This window comes from Paramormyrops kingsleyae, chromosome 17 (genome assembly GCF_048594095.1).
Source record: "Paramormyrops kingsleyae isolate MSU_618 chromosome 17, PKINGS_0.4, whole genome shotgun sequence".
Taxonomy (NCBI): domain Eukaryota; kingdom Metazoa; phylum Chordata; class Actinopteri; order Osteoglossiformes; family Mormyridae; genus Paramormyrops; species Paramormyrops kingsleyae.
Genome location: NC_132813.1, coordinates 15,780,157 through 15,799,447, shown reverse-complemented (window position 1 = coordinate 15,799,447; position 19,291 = coordinate 15,780,157). Strand labels below are relative to the sequence as shown.

Genomic DNA, 19,291 nt, shown 5'->3' with positions numbered 1-19,291 from the left:
GATCCAATGGAGGCGGGTCTCTGCTTCTAACTTCTCGCTGGTTGGCTAATGCTCGTTTTCCACACGTGAGATACATGTTGCAGTGAGTAGACGGGTCATGGCACGGGGCCCAGGGCAAGAGGGGACATTTTGGGGCCCACAGGTGACACACCAACCCTGGCCCGCAAGGGGATCACGGACATTTCTGCTAAAGACTAAAACCAGCGATGGCGCTAGGCGAGCAGAAGTGCGAGACGCCCGACGGAGTCCACAAATTTCCCACAGTACACCAGGGTCCGATTAAGAGCGAACAGCCCAGTGGGAGAAGCCATTTCAGTCACAGGGCACTGAAATACCTCGCGGATCTATGTAGGCAGCCACTTAACCAATAATAACTCAGCAGGACGCCAACGTGCTGATTTCATTTCATATAAATCTAATCACCTACAGGCGATGGAATTCAAAAAGAGAAAAATTTAAAATAAGGCATCAGGAGACAACCTCCTTGGCTTTGGGAACACTGTCCTCAGATTTACACTTAATTAGCCTGTGGTAGGACACTCATGATTCAAATCACGTTATGCCGAGCACATTCGTTATTTTCAATTGCATTCCAGTCTTTCAAGTCCTCGGATAATTACGCAATTACAGTCCTGATTAATCTAAACAAGGCTTGATACTAATTTATTCTGTTTGTTGCACAGATGGCCAAATGCGATACATTAATACGCACTTGTAACATTTCAACAATAAACAACTAATAGTAATTAACACCTTTGTTTAAAGAGGAGCAAAGACAATGTTAACGTTTGAATAGGATCACGCCATTACAGGGACTATTAGAATATAACGACCCTAAATGCAGCGTATATCAGCACAGAGCACTCAGGTCATGTCCAGGCTACCAACGCCAGAGACAGATTTCAAACTATTACAGCACTCCAATTAAATTACGCGATCAAATTTCATAACAAAAAAAACCCAGTCGTTCAAATTTAAAGCCCTATCACAGTCTCATAATGTGTGAGGAGAAGGGCAAAAGAAAAATGTCATCTACAGAGAGACAAGCAAGCAGCAGTAGACAAGATTTTAAAAAGTGTATGACTGGCGCCCTCTGGAGGTGGAGCAGAGAATTGCTGTAAACTCCGCCCATTAGACACGGAACCTGCCCTGCACTCTTCCTGTCATTATAAGCATTAGTTATTCGCCAGACACAGTAAACGCAGAAGCCCACAAACAAGAATGAAGTTGAGGTGCTTGGGGTAAAGCTGGGTACTCACCAAGCTGACAGCAAAAAACTGGCGCTACACAAGGCCGACAGCCCGTCGGGTCCCGTCGATTGAGAAAATTTGTGCTGGAACACATGGGCACTACTAGAGGCGATGGCTGACATACAGCCCATACAGAGAGCTCAATTTCACCAAATAGCTTCCCCGCCATTTCAACAGGGACTAACTGCGACTAACAATTTATCACATTCCCAGGAACGGAACCCAAAGCCGCTATCCTGGGTTTGGTGATCGTCAGCTGAGGTCCTAGCGGCTGGCAGCCATGTCCCCCCATGATTGGCAGATAAATACCCTGACAGAGCTCCCTGACTCGCCATATTATCTACCCAGGGAAGGTATATCAGGGTAGGGTCTGGGGACAGAGTGCTCCTGACTACAGGGAGGTCCCAAAATGTCACGGGGTGGGGTGGATAGCTATGCTCTGGTCAGTGAGGTGACTGGCCGCAGTCTGTCACTACCGGCCACTAAGGCTGGAGAAGACAGCCACGCCCAGCACAGCGGGGGGGTAGAATTTCACCCTTCCACTCAGTAAGATTTTGCAGCCTTCTCAGCATTAAACATAAAATATTTAGCCTATGGGGTGGGGGGGGGCGCTGAAGGTCAGTGTTCAGTCCAGCTCAGCACATCACAGGGGGTCTGTCCCTTCCCATGAATCACCACTCCGCCCTGGCTTGCAGCGGGAGTCAGTAATTATGCCCGACAATTATGCAAATCGCGAAGCAGGCTGGCTGCAGACACAGACGGCCAGACCATCTGTGACCCCCCCCCCCCCTACCCTCAAGGAAATGCAGCCCTTTCATCCAGGCACCTCAGCTTCTGAGGCACAAACACACACACACACTCACCTTTGCTTTCTTCACGCGGCTCATCACCACCCCCAGGTCCTCCACATCCACCACCAAGCGGCTGGCCGTCTCCTCATCCGTGGCTGATCCCGTATCACTGCTGGACTCCTGCAATCACACACAGGCCGTCAAAGTCCACCCCACCACCTGGGAGCCAGCGAGCTGAAGCAGATCTATACAGATGAAGCAGATCTATACAGATGATTAAGTGTGACATGGCGTCAAATAAATCACACTGGGGGTTTGACCGAAACATTTTTAGGCCAGTATGCAATATGAAATCAACATAGTCTCTCCACATCAAAGCCACATGGTTTACAGGCTGCCTTGCCTCGGAGCTCTGGTGCTCCGCCCCCTCACTGCCAGGCTCCGACTGCTCTTGCGCCCCCTTGTGCTTCTTGCAGGTGCCCTTCTTGCACTTGCCCCCGCAGGCCTTCTTCTCGCCCCTGGCCAGGGCCTGCAGCCTCTTCAGGAAGCGGCTCCGCCAGCTGAGGAAGTCGGCCTGCAGGCTGCCGTGTCGGCTCCTCACCACGTTGCCGTCGCCCTCCCCGCGCGACAGCACCCGCGTGGCACTCAGCATCCACAGCCACCGGTCCACGTGCTTACCCACCTGGCACAAGGCGGCACAAGCAAGAGGTCATGACATCAGGCCCAAGTGGGACCCAGCTGAGGTCAAACCCTGAACCTGGCGGAATAGCAGCTTGAGAAATTAAAACATTTTTGATAAAACCATCTGTCAGGCTGCTAATTGTGCACACACAGACAAAGAGACACAGACCCAAACACACAGAGACAGACACAGAGACCCAAAAACTCACACGGACAGAGACACAGACGAGCAGAGAGACAGACAGACAAACACAGACCCAAACACACACACAGAGACAGGCAGACAGAGACACATAGAGACAGGGGCAAACACAGAGACAAAGAGACAGAGAGAGACACAGACCCAAACATGCAGACACAGTGCCAGACAGGGACAGGGAGACAGGGGGGACAGGGAGACAGGGGGGACAGGGAGACAGGGGGGACAGGGAGACAGGGGGGACAGGGAGACAGCGACAGGGTGACAGAGACAGGGTGACAGGGAAGATGAGGCTCCTCCTCACCGTGTTGTAGTGTCCCTCGTACACGGAATTCCCCAGCCCAAAGACAGCAAAGCGCATGCCCTTCAGGTAGGTCTTTCCATAGCGGAAATCCATGGATGCCTCCTCCACCCACTTGCAGAACCACTCCGCGTTCTCTGTGGGCTTCCCATCCGTGTAGGTGGCCAGTAGGAATACGCAGATGGATTTACTGGTACACTGGGGGGGGGTTCACAGGGTGTTAGGAGAACAGCTCCACAGACAGAGATAGCCACGGAGCATAGTGTGTGGAGACCACGTCAGCCCACCACAGATCTTCACTAGACTCATTTAGCAGTCCTGGTGTAAGTGAGAGAGCAGGGTCAGACGGTCCCTATACAGCAACTGGGGCAAAGGGTCTCACTCAGGGACCCAATGGAATTTCAGCCAGCAGCCTTCCAATCACAGGCACAGAGCCCTAAACCGTGAGGCACACAGTGCCCCCTACAGGGGAGAGTCAGGCGAACGCTGCTTCCCATCACACACGCATTTCACGCAAAATCGAGACGTTCCCCCCCGGGAGGGTCCACTGCCCTGCTGCTGCTCCTTGCACCCCATTAGCCATGTGGTTCCTTAGTGCAGCAGCAATAGTGGAAACCGGAGGCTGCTTGGCCAATCAGAGCTCACCTCCTCAGACAGGCTGTCCTCTGGGTCGTACTCCTTCATGTCAATCACCTCCGCCGTGAGGCCCAGGGCCTGGACTTCCTTGGCCAGATCAACGGCAAATCCCTAAGCAGAGACAAGCCCACAGACTCACATACCAATGAGGGCCGTTCCAGATGGGCATCGTGCAAACGGCCGCGCCAGATGGGCATCGTGCAAACGGCCGCGCCTGATGGGCATCGTGCAAACGGCCGCGCCTGATGGGCATCGTACAAACGGCCGCGCCAGATGGGCACCGTGCAAACGGCCGCGCCAGATGGGCACCGTGCAAACCTCCCTGAATTTCAGAATCAGACGGACTGAAAGCTGCAACCTGCACACATTCAGTGGATATACATTAAACTGACTCCTCTTGAAAGATCTGCCATTTTTAACACAGCCCTAGATGTAAATGCTTCAGTTGCAGAACAATCAATCCATCGGTTGCCTGCATTCCTGAGAAAGTCAACTAAATCCACCGTATTGAATGATATAGTTCATTTTAAACTGACTTTTCTCATAAAAACAGTGGCACATCTATGATCAAGCATTACATCACAAATTACAGCATCCTTGCATGGGGCAAAAAAAGTTACCAATTATTTCATCAGACTGCTTAAACTCTCATCAGAAGGTTAAGTGGCGCTGTGCTCATCCTTAATATGCACTTTTAACGCGGCATGTCACCTGCTAAGGATGTGAACACATCTGTCAGTTAATCAAAAAGCACAGGAATTCACAAAGCTTCCTACCTTCGCTGTTCCAGTCTGTGATCCATAGAAAATCTTCACCCCTGACACATGAACCTTTCTCTTCTCCTTTACAGCGGAATATCCTCCCTCTTTTGCCGTTTTGCTGATTCCAGCATCTGCATGCTGGCCAGATGCGGTCTGCCGGGACCAGAGGAACAAGCCCCCAAAAATCAAACACGAAAGTGCCAGCTACCAAGGTCTGAAGGTAAAATTCCCAAAAAAAGCCATATTTGTTTTTGTTTTTTTTTTTTTACTTTTTACAAATTAAGCAGGGCAAAATTAATAATAAATACAGCTCGAAATAAAGATTTGTCGTATTATGATGCCGCAGTTGGTTTTTATACAGGTAAGCAAACTTGCATTTAACTTTAAATGTATATCAAATACGAGCATCATTAACACCACAATCAGTCGTCACCATTTATTATAAGGGATAATATTATATTATAAATCCCTTACTTTTTTCTTCGCCATCTTTAGCGTGAACCAGACCCCAAGGAAGACTGCTGCAGCCGAGTACATGTACAGTCTGTTTTTCCATACTGACATCAAGTACCCCGAGTAGTCCCACTGGTCCTCGGAGACATCTGCAAAAACACAAAATACAGTACAGTATATGAAAATGGCTGGTCAGCGAAATGAGAAACACGGACTTGGAACGAGAAAGTGTATGATGTGCCTGCGATGGCTCTTAAAATATGGTTAATTGGTCATCTGGTTAATCTCGGAAGTCAGGATATCCCGCGCCTGGTTACCTGTGACACACTGGATGGCGGTTTCCAGGTAATCTGTTACCCTCCGGGCTCAGTGAGCAAATGACAAGCAAACAAACACACAACAACAACAAACACGCCGGACACGCTGACTCGCACTTACCCTCCACTTCGGCGCCGAAAGCGCCTGCAATGATGCACAGAAAACACCAGACAGAGAAAAACATCATCGTCGAAGACGTTTCGTGCCTTACCGACTCAAGTGTACCAAAGCAACGAGGTACAACGCGAAAAACAAAAGTAGAAGTTAAGAAGCACGTTTACCCGGTTCGGCCATACTGGCTCAGGGAGCGGTGCATTATGGGAAAGCACTTTAAACGCACCGTGCGCGGATTTTTAAGGGGACTCAGTGTTAAAGTGCTTTTTTTGTATGATGCTACCTTATTGTAAAGTAATGTAAAAAGTTAAGGCAGAAATCATATGATACACATGTGAAATAATAGTGTGTTCCAGGGCACCTAACTCAACATGTCTACGGGGAGTGGTTTTCCAATAATAATCTGAAATTATACATTTAGACGAGGTTTTCATAAATTACCTAACATCAAAATAAATTTTATACGTATGCATACGTATATTGTAGCACATTTTTATGTTTGGCTTTCATTTTGGCATCATTTGTTGCGAGTGTTTAGTTTTAGTTACGTTGTTTTTCACTGTACTTAAGTGTATTAAATATGCATAAAATGTATAATCGGTGATCCCATTTTCAGTGAAATCATTATGAGACTAAATATTTCACGTAGTAATGGCTCTCCCGTTCGGAACCGTAACAGTCCGGGCCTCCTTTGCAGTCCGGACCTTTAATGCGACGCACAGCGATCACAACGCTGGTAGGAGAATTAGCCTACTGCGTATTTAGACTTACTTAATTTAACATTTACAGAACAATCTACAGATGTCAATATTCACGCCAACAAACCAAATCCGGCTCACGAACGTAGCCGTCGTGAGAATGAAAAAGGGGGGGAAGAGATTTGAGATCGCCTGCTATAAAAATAAAGTCATGAGCTGGAGATCTGGGGCGTAAGTACAGCAGCTGGATATTTGAACGAACGGCGTCATTTTCATACCTGCTCCATAATTAAACGGTTATGTAGTAACCAGTTAGTTTGATTTCAATACGCGTCAGTGCTGTATTATTGGAGAAGCTGGTTAGACGCGGTTTAACACAGGCGTTTGTTACTGAATTTGACCGAATAATCTTCTTTTTAACAAATATATTTTAACTGCCCGCTGTAGTTCATTTTAAACCTACGTCATGCAGCTATGGCGTCGTATGACGTCTGACGTGACAATAACTTTTTCCTCCGTACTCAGAGAGAAGGATCTTGACGAAGTCCTACAGACCAACACAGTTTTCATAAATGTTTCAAAGGGCCAAGTAGCAAAGAAGGAGGACTTGTCAAAAGCCTTTGGGACCGACGATTTGACAGAAATATGTAAACAGGTCAATATCTCCTCACTACCTAAATGCATGTGTTTTGAAGCTCCTTACTCACGTTTGTGATTTGACAACAGAAAGCTGCCCCCCTTTTCGTCAGATCTTAGCCAAGGGCGAGCTGCAGGTGTCAGACAAGGAGAGGCAGAGCCAGCTGGAGCAGATGTTCAGGGACATCGCAACCATTGTGGCGGAGAAGTGTGTGAACCCTGAGACCAAGCGGCCGTACACCGTCAGCCTGATTGAGAAGGCCATGAAAGACATCCATTACTCTGTGAAGGCCAACAAGAGCACGAAGCAGCAGGTCTGCCACACAGATACTGTTGACCAGAGGAACCTCATTTCCTAATAATAATCCATTGGGTTTCCCTTATTTTGCTTTTAATATGAATAATTTTAATATGTACTCATATGATTGATGGATGAGTATGTTATATTTTTGGCTCCATTGTGGGTTATTTGTACTGGATTGGCCCAAGTGCCACCATTTATCTGTAACATTCCCTAAACGTTATTGAAACCCTGTGCTTTATGCTGTGTTGTTCCCAAAGAGCAGTGGTTCCCAACCTAGTCCTCAGGGACCCCAGCCAGTCCACATTTTTGCTCCCTCCCAGCTCCCAGCCAATCAAGAACACCAAACACCTGGTACAGGTGTTGGGAGCTGGGAGGGAGCAAAATGTGGACTGGCTGGGGTCCCTGAGGACTGGGTTGGGAACCACTGCCATAGAGTGTAATTGTTAATATCTTGCATAGGTACCAGTGATACTGCACAGCACCTGGTGCGCTTGCTGATTACACACTGGCATCGGCGTACTGCATTGGGGTGTTTAAGCACGTATCTCTTCTGGATCTGTGAGTCTCTTTGCCAAACAAATTCCCGTAAGTAATGTCAGCATGTATCACGGCAGGCGCTGGATGTGATCAGGCAGCTGAAGGAGTCGATGCAGATCCAGCGAGCCCACATGCGACTGCGCCTCATCCTACCTGCCAAGGAGGGGAAGAAGCTGAAAGATAAGCTGAAGCCCCTCCTGAAGGTGGTGGAGAGCGAGGACTTCGATGAGCAGCTGGAGATGGTGAGGCTCCGCCCACCTCCCCCATCTAAATCTGCGGTTTCCTCTGAGCTCACAGCAGCCTCCCATTGCCCGCAGGTGTGCCTGATAGACCCCGGCTGCTTCCGGGAGATCGACGAGCTGATTCGCTGTGAGACGAAGGGGCGGGGCTCTCTGGAGGTGCTGAGTCTGAAAGACGTGGAGGAGGGCGATGAGAAGTTGGAGTAGCGGCCCATTCGTCACACGGCCCCCAACACTATGGCAACCGAGCAGATCTTCAGAATGCTCCTGCTCTGTTTTATGAATGGATCCATTTTATAATGGAATAGCCTAAAGAACCTCTTTTTTGCAATCAGTGTTTGTGTTTAAAGCTTTTTGTCTTGAGGTAAAAACTCTGAAAGGTTCTGGTTTAAAGGAATCAAGTGTCATGTTAATTTAAAATCCTCTCAGACTTATACTCAGTGGGTTTTTGTGGCTTCAGGAAGCTTTTGGGGAGCCAGTACTCTGCTGCAAATTAGCCACAAATTATTGGGCATTTCTTAAAAATATTATCTGTCAGTTTTCTCGTATTTCAATGCCAACAGATATGCGATTCTCTGTAGCCTCACTTTTAACTTGGGTGTTACTGAATGATATGTCAGCAGCATCGTATAAGACTGCTGATGCCTGTATAACTAAGCACTAAATAAGCCTAAATTATCCAAAATGTAAAACTTGTAATGAAAATGGAAAAACTGAGTGTATATAACATTGAAGACTAATAAAAATGCATATTAAGTTTTGTATATTGACTGAAATAATGAACTTATGTCTGAATTTTTTTAAATATTCCAGTGTAGAGAAATATTTAAGCACTTCTGTGCAAACTGTCAGTATGTTTAGCATGTGACTGGTGAGTCATGCTGTTTTTCTTTTGAAAAGATATAAAGATATCCTCTTTCCACTTTACCTGCTAACCTCTCATACTGAGAAGCATGTTGCCATGGGTCACACAGGACTGTGCATTATGCTTTGTCATGTCTTTGTTATAAGTTTGTGAACAGGCCCATAAACACAAAACAGATTGTTACCATCGCTTTGCAACCTGCTGGAACAAGTTGACATAACCAGATGCCTGTGGATTCCTGTGGATGAAGGGAAGTTCTGTGCAACAGCCGTGACAACAGAGAATGTGGAACATGCCTGGAGCACATCCCGGAGGAGGCGTAGGTGTGCCATGTGTGGCTGCCATGGAGACAAGAGGTTAGGGTGGAGACCATGTTACCTGCTACATGCCCGTGAGGTATCTGACAAACAGGAGCAGGCCGGCCCAGTTCAGCTCACCCCTCCAAAAAACAGCAACTTATGTAGAGTTTTCATAGTGTCCACCTGTTAGTAACTGTGCATCCAACCAGGAAAGGGATAGTCAGGCATTGAGCTGAGGATGCATAGGGCTAGGATACTGTCCCTAGTAATGCACACACACACATGCAAGGTGAGACCTGTACTGGCTTGGACATGCAGACGCACATACTCCACGCAAAGAGCAGCACCTGGATCTCACACACCTGAAGCCTCCGAAGTGAGCTGCTGCCTGGCCGTTTTCAGTAACCCAGATGGCAAATGTGTGCGCTGCTGCATTCTACCTGCTTCCGCTCTGACAGGTGCATGAGAGGACTGGCGGCGCCCTCTTCTGATTCCACCAACAGGGGTGCTGCCTAACATCCGGATGCAGTGCCCAAAGCCCAGTTTTGGGGGTGTGTGTGAGGCTCTGCTGGTTAGGCCTCTATGTCAGTGACCGGATGGTCGTAGGTTCAAATCCCTTGCCTGGCAGAGTGATGTCACCATAAGGCTCTTATTGCGTTTCCTCCAAGGACTGATGTCCTTGTCATTGTTTCCACTGAACCACAACCAATGCTGGTATGTTCACATAAAATGTTCTGAGTTCTGAGTAATGAACCACAGAGTTGAACCAAAACCATACCGTTCAGGATAATTACCCTTCCTTAGTGTACAACAGCAGGACCCATCTCTGGATGTCCATCTATTTAGGCAACATGATATCTGCTCCATCAAAGCAAGATGCCTACAAAATCCATTTAAAGCCAAGTTATCAGTTTAATGTCTATGCCGACCGTCAATTGGTCGGCATAGACATTAAGTCAACAATCTTCGACGTGTCACTATCACGCTGAGTGCAGACTTTGCATTTCCAAAGCCCCTTGCTCCTGCATTGGGTAACAGGTTATGGAAAATCATGGCGTAGATAGGTATGTAAACCTGGTTTATTTTCTTGAAACAAAATGGCAAACTTCTTTTTGAATGGAAGGCAACCGTGTGAAACAATTCAAGATCCATCAATCTATCCGTCTTAAACAGGGTCACATCAACAATATACAATATTTTTTATAAATATAAATATACATTGTCCACGTGTGTAAATTAGTGGGGGAAAAAAGTGGAAAAATGCATTGAAAATACATAATTATTAACATGTCTATTCACATCATTTACATTTTATTGCAGAAATTCAATAAGCATCCCTGGTCAGTAAACACAGGCAACTTCTGTTGTGAACAACGAGTACCATTGGTAAATACAAACCCGTAATAATTCGTCAGTGGCTGTAATGTTAGGAGTTCATCAAACTCCTTAAGACATATACAGAGTCCCCAGGTTATTATTATTAAATCTGATCTCTGTAAGAGTAATTCACCTGTCTTTAAGCGCACGGTAGTTGTCCTGGTCGGAACGAGGCACTGTTGATAGTTAAGAAGGGATCCCCGGTATCAGGTAAGTCCACAACCTCCTGTCGTTTTCTTTTGGGGCACCTGGTGCACAGGAAGCACCCCCCGATAATAAAGAGGACAGTGGCCGTCCAGCCGACGTAGATGGCTTCTCCCACCTTCCTCCGGAGGGACGGCAGGCTCCCCAGCGTCTGCGCTGACTCGTGCGTGGTCCATGACATCGGAATGAGAAGCAGGACCGCCGACAGGAGGAAGACCGCCCCCGACACCGGCTTCACCTGGACCCACTGGGGGAACCTCAGCCGCCCGATGCCGTAGATGGCGACAGAGACGATGCCGAAGCTGATGGAGGAGGTGATCAGCGCCTGCCAAGAGCGAAAGTGCTTCCCCAGTGGCAGCAGAGACTGGTAAAAGGCGCAGCGCAGTTCGCCCAAGCTGTGATGCTCCCAGTCCATCCACACCCCATCCCAGTACACCGGCAGCGCCCCCGTCACGTTGCCCAGTTCGCCACTCACTTGCCACACGGGAAGGCAGCGGGTAGCCACAGCGAAGAAGCAGCCGGCGACGCCGAGCCCGAAGGCGGCCAGCTCGACCTTCTCCATGCTGCGCCGGGAGTCTGAAGCCGGGGAAGAGCAAGCAACTGGCGCGGCTGCATTCCTCCCCGGGTGGAGACTCCTGGCAGACTTGCATAACAATCCTTCTCCAGTTTTTTCCACACAGAGGAAGGCGGAAACAAAAGTCTTTCTGTGCCCAGATGGAAAGCAAGTCTTTTCATGCCTGTCAGCCTCCACGCTGCGTCACTCTCTGCTGCTGCAAACGCGTTTGTTGTCTGTGGAGATCCTCGTTTACGTCAAGCGTTTAATTATGGGCGGATGTTTTGGTCATATGTTTTCGATATTCTACACCATAAATTAATTAGCAAAGTAACAGTGCTGTTGGCACTTTGAAGACATAAGCACGCAGAAACAGTCAGTGCCTACCGCGGCGGCACGGGTTGGCTCCGGTGGTCCTGGGCCCCCCCAGATGGAACTCAGGCGCCCCCTTCAGCGTTTACCACGAGTGGTACAGAACGATAAGACGATGATGCCTGACAGCTATATATGTGTGTGTGTGTGTGTGTGTGTGTGTGTGTGTGTGTGTGTGGTTAGATCAATCGGAGGAAAAGTGCGGCTGAGAGGCGAATACAGCGTGCTGCTGTCTTAGAAATATTGAACCTGACCTCCTGCTCAGCATAGCCTTCTGCCAGCAGGATTTAATCAGGATTTAAACATGCAGATGTGTTTAAAAATATAGAATGGTTTCTCATAATTGTTTCCATGGCTGTATATGGACAAAAATATTGGGACTCACCTCTTCATCACCTCTTCATCACTTCATCATTCAGACCCATTGCCACAGGTGTATAAAATTAAGCACCTAGCCATGCAGTCAGGTTTACAAACATCTGTGAAAGAATGTGTCATTCTGAAGAGCTCAGTGAATTTGAGCGTGGTGCTGTCATAAGATGCCACCTCTGCAATAAGTCAGTTTGTGAAATTTCTTTTTGGAAGCATTTAGGAACAACAGAAATTCAACCATGAAGTGACAGACCACGTGAAGTAACAGAGTGGGGTTCACAAGTGCTGAGATGCGTAGTGTGTAAAAGTCACCAATGCCTTGTTGACTCAGTAACTGCAGAGTGGTGTAAAGCACACTGCCACTGGACTCTGGAGCAGTGGAAAGGTGTTCTGTGGAGTGACGAATCACGCGTCTCTGTCTGGCAGTCTGGGTTTGGCGGATGCCAGGAGAACTTTACCTGTCTGCCTGCATTATGCCAACTGTGAAGATTGCTGGAGGAGGGATAATGGTTTGTGGTTGTTTTTCAGGGGCTGGACTAGGGAACTCATGCTTCAGCATACTAAGACATTTTGGACAATTATATGCTTCCAACTTTGTGGAAACAGTTTTGGGAAGGCCCCTCTGTTCCAGCATAACTGTGCCCCAGTGCACATGGTTGGGTGAGTTTGGTGTGGAAGAACTTGACTGGACTGGACAGAGTCCTGACCTCAGCCTAATCAAGCACCTTTGGGATGAACTAGAATGGAGATTGCGAGCCAGGCCTTCACATCCAACATCAGTGCCTGACCTCACAAATGCTCTTTTGGATGAATGGGCAAAAATTCCAACAGACATGCTTCAAAATCTTGTGGAAAGGCTTCCCAGGTGAGTGGCAGCTGTTACAGCTGCAAAGGGGGGACCGACTCCATACTGATGCCTGTGGATTTAGAATGGGATGTCATAAAAGTTCCTGTAGGTGTAACAGCCACGCTGAGGTTAATTGGAGGTGCCAGATTGCCTCTTCAGTGGCTTGGCGCCCCATCTTGGGTTGTTTTTTGCTTTGCACCCCTAACCTCCAGACCCCTAACGACCCTGAATAGGAGAAGTGGATACAGGAAATGGATTTACAGAGCATGATATTTATGAAATGCATTTATTCTTGTAAAAACCTGCATAAACATTAAAAAGGCACGCAGCAGTATCTAAACATTTCTTAATCCAAAAATAAACTTTGACACGACAAACATAAGGTACAATTTGTTTATACATTATTATATATGTTAAGTAGAAATTGATTTTCAGATACTGTCAATCTTGGATCTTCAATTTTAATTACATAGCATTTTTTTTCCACATACAGCGGATTAACTGAACTACAGAAACCATCTGAAACAACTTTGAAAGTCTCAGTTAAGTGTCTTTTGGTGGATGCGTGGTGTTTGGTTTGCAGTGCGCTCACGGCAAGTGAATCTCACACGTAGTTCTTCACGGCGTAGCTGGGCTGGATGCTGCTGTGTGTGTTTGCCAGCATGTAGCGGATGGAGTGGTTCGACTTCTCAGGAGGACAGGTGGTGCAGAGAACCGCTCCGCCGGAGAGCAGGAAGCCCGCGGTGACCCAGCCCACATAGAGCGCCGCCCCCAGCTCCTTCTTCAGCGCCTCTGGTACCATGGGATTGTGGAAGTCCTGGATGATTCTGTTCGCAGTCCAGGACACCGGGATGATGGTGGTGAGCCCTGAGAGGATGAAAGTGACCCCGGAGGCCAGCACCACCCGAGCTTTGGCCCTGGGGTTTCCAAGGCAGTTGGTGCACTGCGCCCCCACCAGGAAGGTGAGGAAGCCGAGGCAGGCCAGCACAATGGCGATGACCACCAGGCCTCGAGCCGCCTGCAGGTCAGCCGACAGGTCCAGCAGAGCATCGTAGATCTTGCACTGCATCTGTCCCGTGCTTTCATACACACAGTTCATCCACAGGCCCTCCCAGAAGACCTGTGCCACCACTATGTTGGTCCCGATGAAGGCCGTCACGCGCCACATGGGCAGGGCGCAGATGAGGATGGTGCCAGCCAAACCAACCATGGACAAGGTGATACCCAAGGTCTGCAGTGCCATGGCTGCCTTCCTTAGACACTAAAGAAAATAAATGGCAAGTAACAAAGAATGTCAGGCTTCTTTCGCATGTTTTGCAAATGTACATTCAGCACTTAAAAACAGAATTAATTTATATTTGGTGAAAAAATATTTTATACCACAAGGTGGCAGTACAACACAAAATAAAACACAAGTTGCAGCTGTACAGTTTGCTTGCCGACTGTTTATATTGTTACTCATGAAAGATCACACAGTCTTAATTATGTAATTCAGTGTCCTTTGTTGTTTTGTGTCTTCCGCTTGTTAAATTTTGATTATTAACCCTGGCAACATACAGTTGAGAACAGAGGTCCAACCAGGCCCTGGGGCAGTAAGATTTAGGGGCCTCGCTTGAGGGCCCAATGCTGAAATCACCCAGTTGGCCATGGGACCTGAACCACGGAATTTCAACTACAGGGACTGCAGCCGAACCCATGGAGCCTCAAACTGCCCCCATATGTAGCCCATATGTTAACATGTGAGGCGGCAGGGGGAGGCGGTGGGTAGCACTGTCGCTTCATACCTCTGGGACCTGGATTTGAGTCTCCACCAGGGTTCCATGTGTGTGGAGTTTGCATGTTCTCCCCGTATCGTTGTGGGGTTTCCTCTGGGTTCCCCCCCCCCCCCCCCCCCCCCCCCCAGCCCAAAAAGGTGCTGTGAATTGGAGTTACCAGATTGCCTGTTGGTGTGTGAGTGCTGCTTGTGTCTGTGCCCTGCAATGTGTTGACCCGCCACCCTGGGCTGTTCCCTGCCTTGTGTTCATACACTCTAGGCCCCCTGCCACCCAGAATAGGACAAGCAGTTATAGAAAGTGGATTAATGTTGATGTTTGGCTTCTAATTTCTAAGCATTTAACCACAAAATCATAAACTGCAGCTGGGACAATAGATAATAAACCAACTCCAGCCAAAAGAAGTCTTCAGCAAAATCCTCATATTGGTAGAGAAACGCCTCAGTGACTCAAACAATGGAAAAAGAAAACATTGTTTCATCTCTTCGACAGCAGGTGGAGCCCTTGAGTACTCCAGGAACTAGTACTTCAAAAAGTTTTGTTGTATTCCCTGGACACGGATCACACATAGCATTTTGTTGACACATAATTTTTTTTTTTGCATATTCCATATTTAGCCAACGCTTTTGTCCAAAGCAACATTAAGGTGAGGCAAATAGCTCATTACAGACATTCATGCAGGTAAGGAGTCAACTAGGCATAAGTGCCTAGGCTGAGCTTCCAGTCAATGCTCAGGTACAGGTGTGAGCAGGATCAGAGCGGGAGCAACACAACGACTGCAAACAAAGCAAGAACCTAATAAGCTGATTAAATGGCTCAAAGTGCAATATTAAGAACGTTTCAGGGAATGTAATGAGGCACCAGACACGTAGAGGAGTTTCTTGAAAGGTGTGCTACATATTCTTTCAATATTTAAATACTATTTTGTCTGAAAAAGAGCCACAAGGTTCGCTGATAGCTTGCAGTGCCATCAATCATAAACAAGTCACCTTAAGATTTATTATCAAGTTTTTATTGCAAAAAAAAACAAAACAAACACTGAAACGAAAAGCAAGCCATGCTAACAAATGGACTTTCCTGTATTAAATAAAAATATATTTAATATATTTTTCAGCGCATAGGTGAAACAAACACCCACAAGCGTAAGTGTGGCTTTCCACAGGTACATGAGCATACAAAGTGACTTGTTTGTACCTGAGGATGCTGGTTTAGGGCAGTTAAAAAGACAGACCTCCCTAAAACCAGCGGCAGTCCCTCCTGATCCACCCTTCTCCGTCATAAGTAGGTCTTCATCGGGATGGAAGACTTTTGGGAGACAGACCTGCTGCGCACCGAGACCACCCTGCTGGTCCCGCTGGATGACCTCACGATGAGGTACTTCCCAGAGAGACTCTCCTCATTTTTCAGAGCACAGGGGTTGGAAAGCAGCACCCCTCCCAGGATGAAGAGGATGGAGGCTCCCCATCCGATGTAGAGCGAGGCCCCCAGTTCCCTACGCTGAGCGTCCGTCAGCATGGGATTGTAAAAGTCCTTTGTGATGGAGCTGGCCGTCCAGGAGACGGGGACCAGGCAGAGGAGGCCTGTGGCGATGAGGACCAGGCTGGCCAGCTTCGACGCCTTTCCCTTCAGCGATGACCCAGCAACAATGTTGGTGCACTTGCCCCCAACAGCGGTCAGGATGAGTCCGGCGGTGCCCGTCACCATGGCGATGCAGATGAGGGCCCGTGCCGCCTGCAAGTCAGAGCTCAGGGCCAGCATAGAGTCGTAGGCCTTGCACTCGGTCTGGCCACTGTTCTGCACCACGCAGCTCATCCAGATGCCCTCCCAGATGATGTGGGCCGTCACGATGTTGACGCCGGTGAAGGCCGACACCTTCCACATGGGCAGGGCGCAGGTGATGATCACTCCCACCCAGCCCAGTATGGCCAGGCTGATTCCCAGAATCTGCATCCCAGTGGACTGCATGGTGGATACCAGCAGCTCGCTCCTGGCTGTACCTCCCTTGGCGTTTCTCGTCTTTCCCTGTAGTGCCGGTCCTACCCCAGCTACGGAAACTGAGCTTTTATGCCTCTGAAAGGGGGAGGCGTTCAGGTGCCACGGCAAACAAAAAGCAGAGCCAAAGAATACCTGCTCTGCCGGATTCTTCTGCACCAGCATGAGAAGGTCTTTGCATAAAGATAATTTTTCAAGGTGATTTTTTTTCAGCCTCGATTTTTGCCTCACCCCCCCCCCTGTTTTTATACCATATGAGTCTTTCACTGTGATGGACCGACCCAAAGACCCGTGAGAAAGTTTCAGAGGCCACACATTGGACCAGATCTCAAACTGCCATGTCACTGGTATTCGGGTTAAACCTCCAACACTCACTTTACTAAAGAAACCAGAGACCAGACAACATAGTAACAATTCCTGCAAATTAAATGTTTTCTGTTTCTGGACTCTATCCGGTGTCATTAGTAGTCTTCTGTAAGGTGCCTAACCCAGTAATAGTAACTAAATGGTAGCAATAAATATAGATAATAGCACATTGTCAGTATTGTGTTCAAAGGAGGTCAGTGAAACCCTACCAGGTGGAATGACTGGTTTGTGCAGGTAATGGAGCCCTATGTGGACATCGGACAGTAGGACCGCACACCTCAGCGCTTCCGTTTGTGCTGGTGTACGTTTGTTCCTTGGAGTAAAGGCCTTTTCATGGGCAGCTAAATGGTGCAGTGAATGTTACACCAGATGAAGATATTTTATCCACGGGGTTATATTCGCAGCTCGAGCTGTAATGGCGTGCACGTGGACTCCACCCCCGCGGGAAAGAAATTACAAAAACCATCCCCTTTGAAAATATACCTCCCTTCCAAATTGTTCTGTGTAATTCGTTCAAGTGGCAAATTCCGGTCTGAAGCCCAATTTAATCATTCCTCACCCATGGAAATGTTTAACCCACACCACCCCCTGTGAAATATAATCACCATTAATAGGGTAATGCTGAGCTGGACAGGGGACTGTCTACGACTGACCCCAGACCAGCCGCAGCGCTGATAATTGCGCAACAGACACGGGGCGACAGGGTAACAGGCAAGACCTTTTATTGAAATAATGCAAGATTGCAAAATACAGGGAGGCTGATTGTAGAAGCTTGGAAAAATATCAGCAGCACGATAAGAAATGTTAATAGTTGAATTTGCATGACAAAAATCCATCCATCCATCCAACAATGACATACAACTGCATAATCAAACACATTTGAAATGCATGACCACTTTGAAAAATGCTGCAACAAAAAAATTATACAAGTGAATATAATTCAGTCTTAACAATGAAATGTTCTCAGATTCTGCACAGTGTCACATCACATAACAACATGATTTCAGCTATCGTTAGATTTAACATTTAAACTATTGCAGCGCCTCTCCAGGGTTGCCAGTGACCAGGAGGCGCTTCTGTCTCTCTCTCTCTCTCTCTTTTTTTCACATCACAAGGAAATGTAATGCTATATACTTTGTTCTACAATTAAACAGAGGTGCTAATTGCTCATATAATGTCGCTTCACCTGTATCTGTGGGCGTCCCTCCCAGGAAAGTAGGAATTGAATGGGGGCTCACCAATATTATACCGTGTTTCATCGTGGGGCGGACATGAGCTACAGAGAAGAGTCCCCCCAAAGATATGAAGAGTGGCGGCCCCCCAGCCTATGTAGAGACACGGGCCCAGCTCCCTCCGCTGAGCGTTGCTTAACAGCGGGTTGTAGAAATTCCGGATGATGGTGTGGGTCGACCAGCACACAGGGACCAGGCAGAGGACCCCGGCCGCGACCAGCAGGACGCCGCTCACGATGGCCAGTTTGGCCTGCGAGATCTCGTCTCTCACCACGGTGGACCACTTCCCGACGAAGAAGGCCAGCAGGATGCCGATGACGCCCACCAGGATGGAGACGACGGTGAGGGCGCGGGCCGCCTGCAGATCCCGCGGTAGAGCCAGCATGGAGTCGTAGACCTTACACTGCATCTGCCCGGTGCTCTGCACCACGCAGGTCATCCAGATGCCCTCCCAGATGACCTGCGCCACCACGATGTTGGCCCCGACGAAGGCTGTCACTTTCCACATCGGCAAAGCACATGCGGCGATGGTTCCGAAACAGCCGAAAATGCCCAGGGCGAGGCCCAGCACCTGCCTGCCCATGGACACCATCGTAATGCCCGCCGGCCGCTCAGGTCACTGCGGGCAGGGACGTCAGGCGAGGCCCTTCAGCTGCAGCGGAGAGCCAAATCTCAGCCGCCAGCTGGGGACCTTTTACCTAGCGACTACTCAGTGGGCGGAGCTATCGCACCGACCCACCCAGCTCCCACTGCTGCACACCTCACTTCCAGCCAGGTGAGATTTTTGCACTTTGGGGCATAGGAATGCGACTTGGTTTCAGTGAGATCAGCATCGCTTCAGTGGCAGCTCCAGTGAGGAGGACGCAGCAGATGGGGCGGGGACTCTGCGCTTTAGCAGCCATGCGCCCACCAATCAAAATCTCACATTCAAGAAGAACAAAGCGAAGTGAATTCAGGAAGCAGCATGGCAGCTGTAATGCTGGTGACGTCTCTGTCATTCGCACAATCCCTGGGATCACTTCATGTTGGAAACAAATGCTGATATTGGAATTTTCCAAAAAATAATACATAAAAAAATACACCTAAGACGCTTATCTCCCTCCAAGTGAATCTCAAATAATC

General features: G+C 48.3%; 5 protein-coding genes across 7 annotated transcripts in view; 1 reads left to right on the top strand and 4 right to left on the bottom strand.

Annotated features, from left to right (window-relative positions):
• The window catches only part of tyw1 (tRNA-yW synthesizing protein 1 homolog (S. cerevisiae)), a 32,652-nt gene extending 26,924 nt beyond the window's left edge, over positions 1-5,728 (bottom strand). For 2 of the 3 annotated variants that reach the window (XR_002839031.2, XM_023818044.2), the window contains exons 1-7: positions 5,511-5,728; positions 5,094-5,221; positions 4,635-4,772; positions 3,868-3,969; positions 3,226-3,420; positions 2,445-2,723; positions 2,114-2,221 (exon numbers count right to left, since the gene is read on the bottom strand). Coding sequence is in view for 2 of the 3 variants with exons in the window: in XM_023818044.2 (XP_023673812.2) it covers positions 2,114-2,221; positions 2,445-2,723; positions 3,226-3,420; positions 3,868-3,969; positions 4,635-4,772; positions 5,094-5,221; positions 5,511-5,577 (1,017 nt within the window). In the remaining variant the exon portion in view is untranslated. The remainder of the gene's footprint in view (positions 1-2,113; positions 2,222-2,444; positions 2,724-3,225; positions 3,421-3,867; positions 3,970-4,634; positions 4,773-5,093; positions 5,222-5,510) is intronic. The other variant, XM_072701122.1, reaches the window with a different exon arrangement.
• Positions 5,729-6,198: 470 nt separating this feature from the next.
• sbds (SBDS ribosome maturation factor) lies at positions 6,199-8,682 on the top strand. Its single transcript, XM_023818047.2, has 5 exons — positions 6,199-6,433; positions 6,728-6,857; positions 6,952-7,152; positions 7,757-7,921; positions 7,997-8,682. Exons 1-5 carry the CDS (start codon positions 6,306-6,308, stop codon positions 8,123-8,125), a joined length of 753 nt encoding a protein of 250 aa, XP_023673815.1. The 5' UTR covers positions 6,199-6,305; the 3' UTR covers positions 8,126-8,682.
• Positions 8,683-10,143: 1,461 nt separating this feature from the next.
• On the bottom strand, positions 10,144-11,414 carry LOC111847136 (claudin-3-like). Its single transcript, XM_023818052.2, has 2 exons — positions 11,139-11,414; positions 10,144-10,988 (listed from the first exon to the last, which is right to left on the bottom strand). The coding sequence occupies exons 1-2, from the start codon at positions 11,223-11,225 to the stop codon at positions 10,599-10,601; spliced, it is 477 nt and encodes a 158-aa protein (XP_023673820.2). The 5' UTR covers positions 11,226-11,414; the 3' UTR covers positions 10,144-10,598.
• A 1,660-nt stretch (positions 11,415-13,074) lies between these two features.
• On the bottom strand, positions 13,075-14,050 carry LOC111847134 (claudin-4-like). Its single transcript, XM_023818050.2, has one exon. It carries the CDS (start codon positions 14,048-14,050, stop codon positions 13,412-13,414), a length of 639 nt encoding a protein of 212 aa, XP_023673818.2. The 3' UTR covers positions 13,075-13,411.
• Positions 14,051-15,558: 1,508 nt separating this feature from the next.
• On the bottom strand, positions 15,559-19,209 carry LOC111847130 (claudin-4-like). The gene is made up of 2 exons (XM_023818046.2): positions 18,277-19,209; positions 15,559-16,563 (listed from the first exon to the last, which is right to left on the bottom strand). The coding sequence occupies exons 1-2, from the start codon at positions 18,759-18,761 to the stop codon at positions 15,855-15,857; spliced, it is 1,194 nt and encodes a 397-aa protein (XP_023673814.2). The 5' UTR covers positions 18,762-19,209; the 3' UTR covers positions 15,559-15,854.
• Between the last annotated feature and the right edge of the window lie 82 nt (positions 19,210-19,291).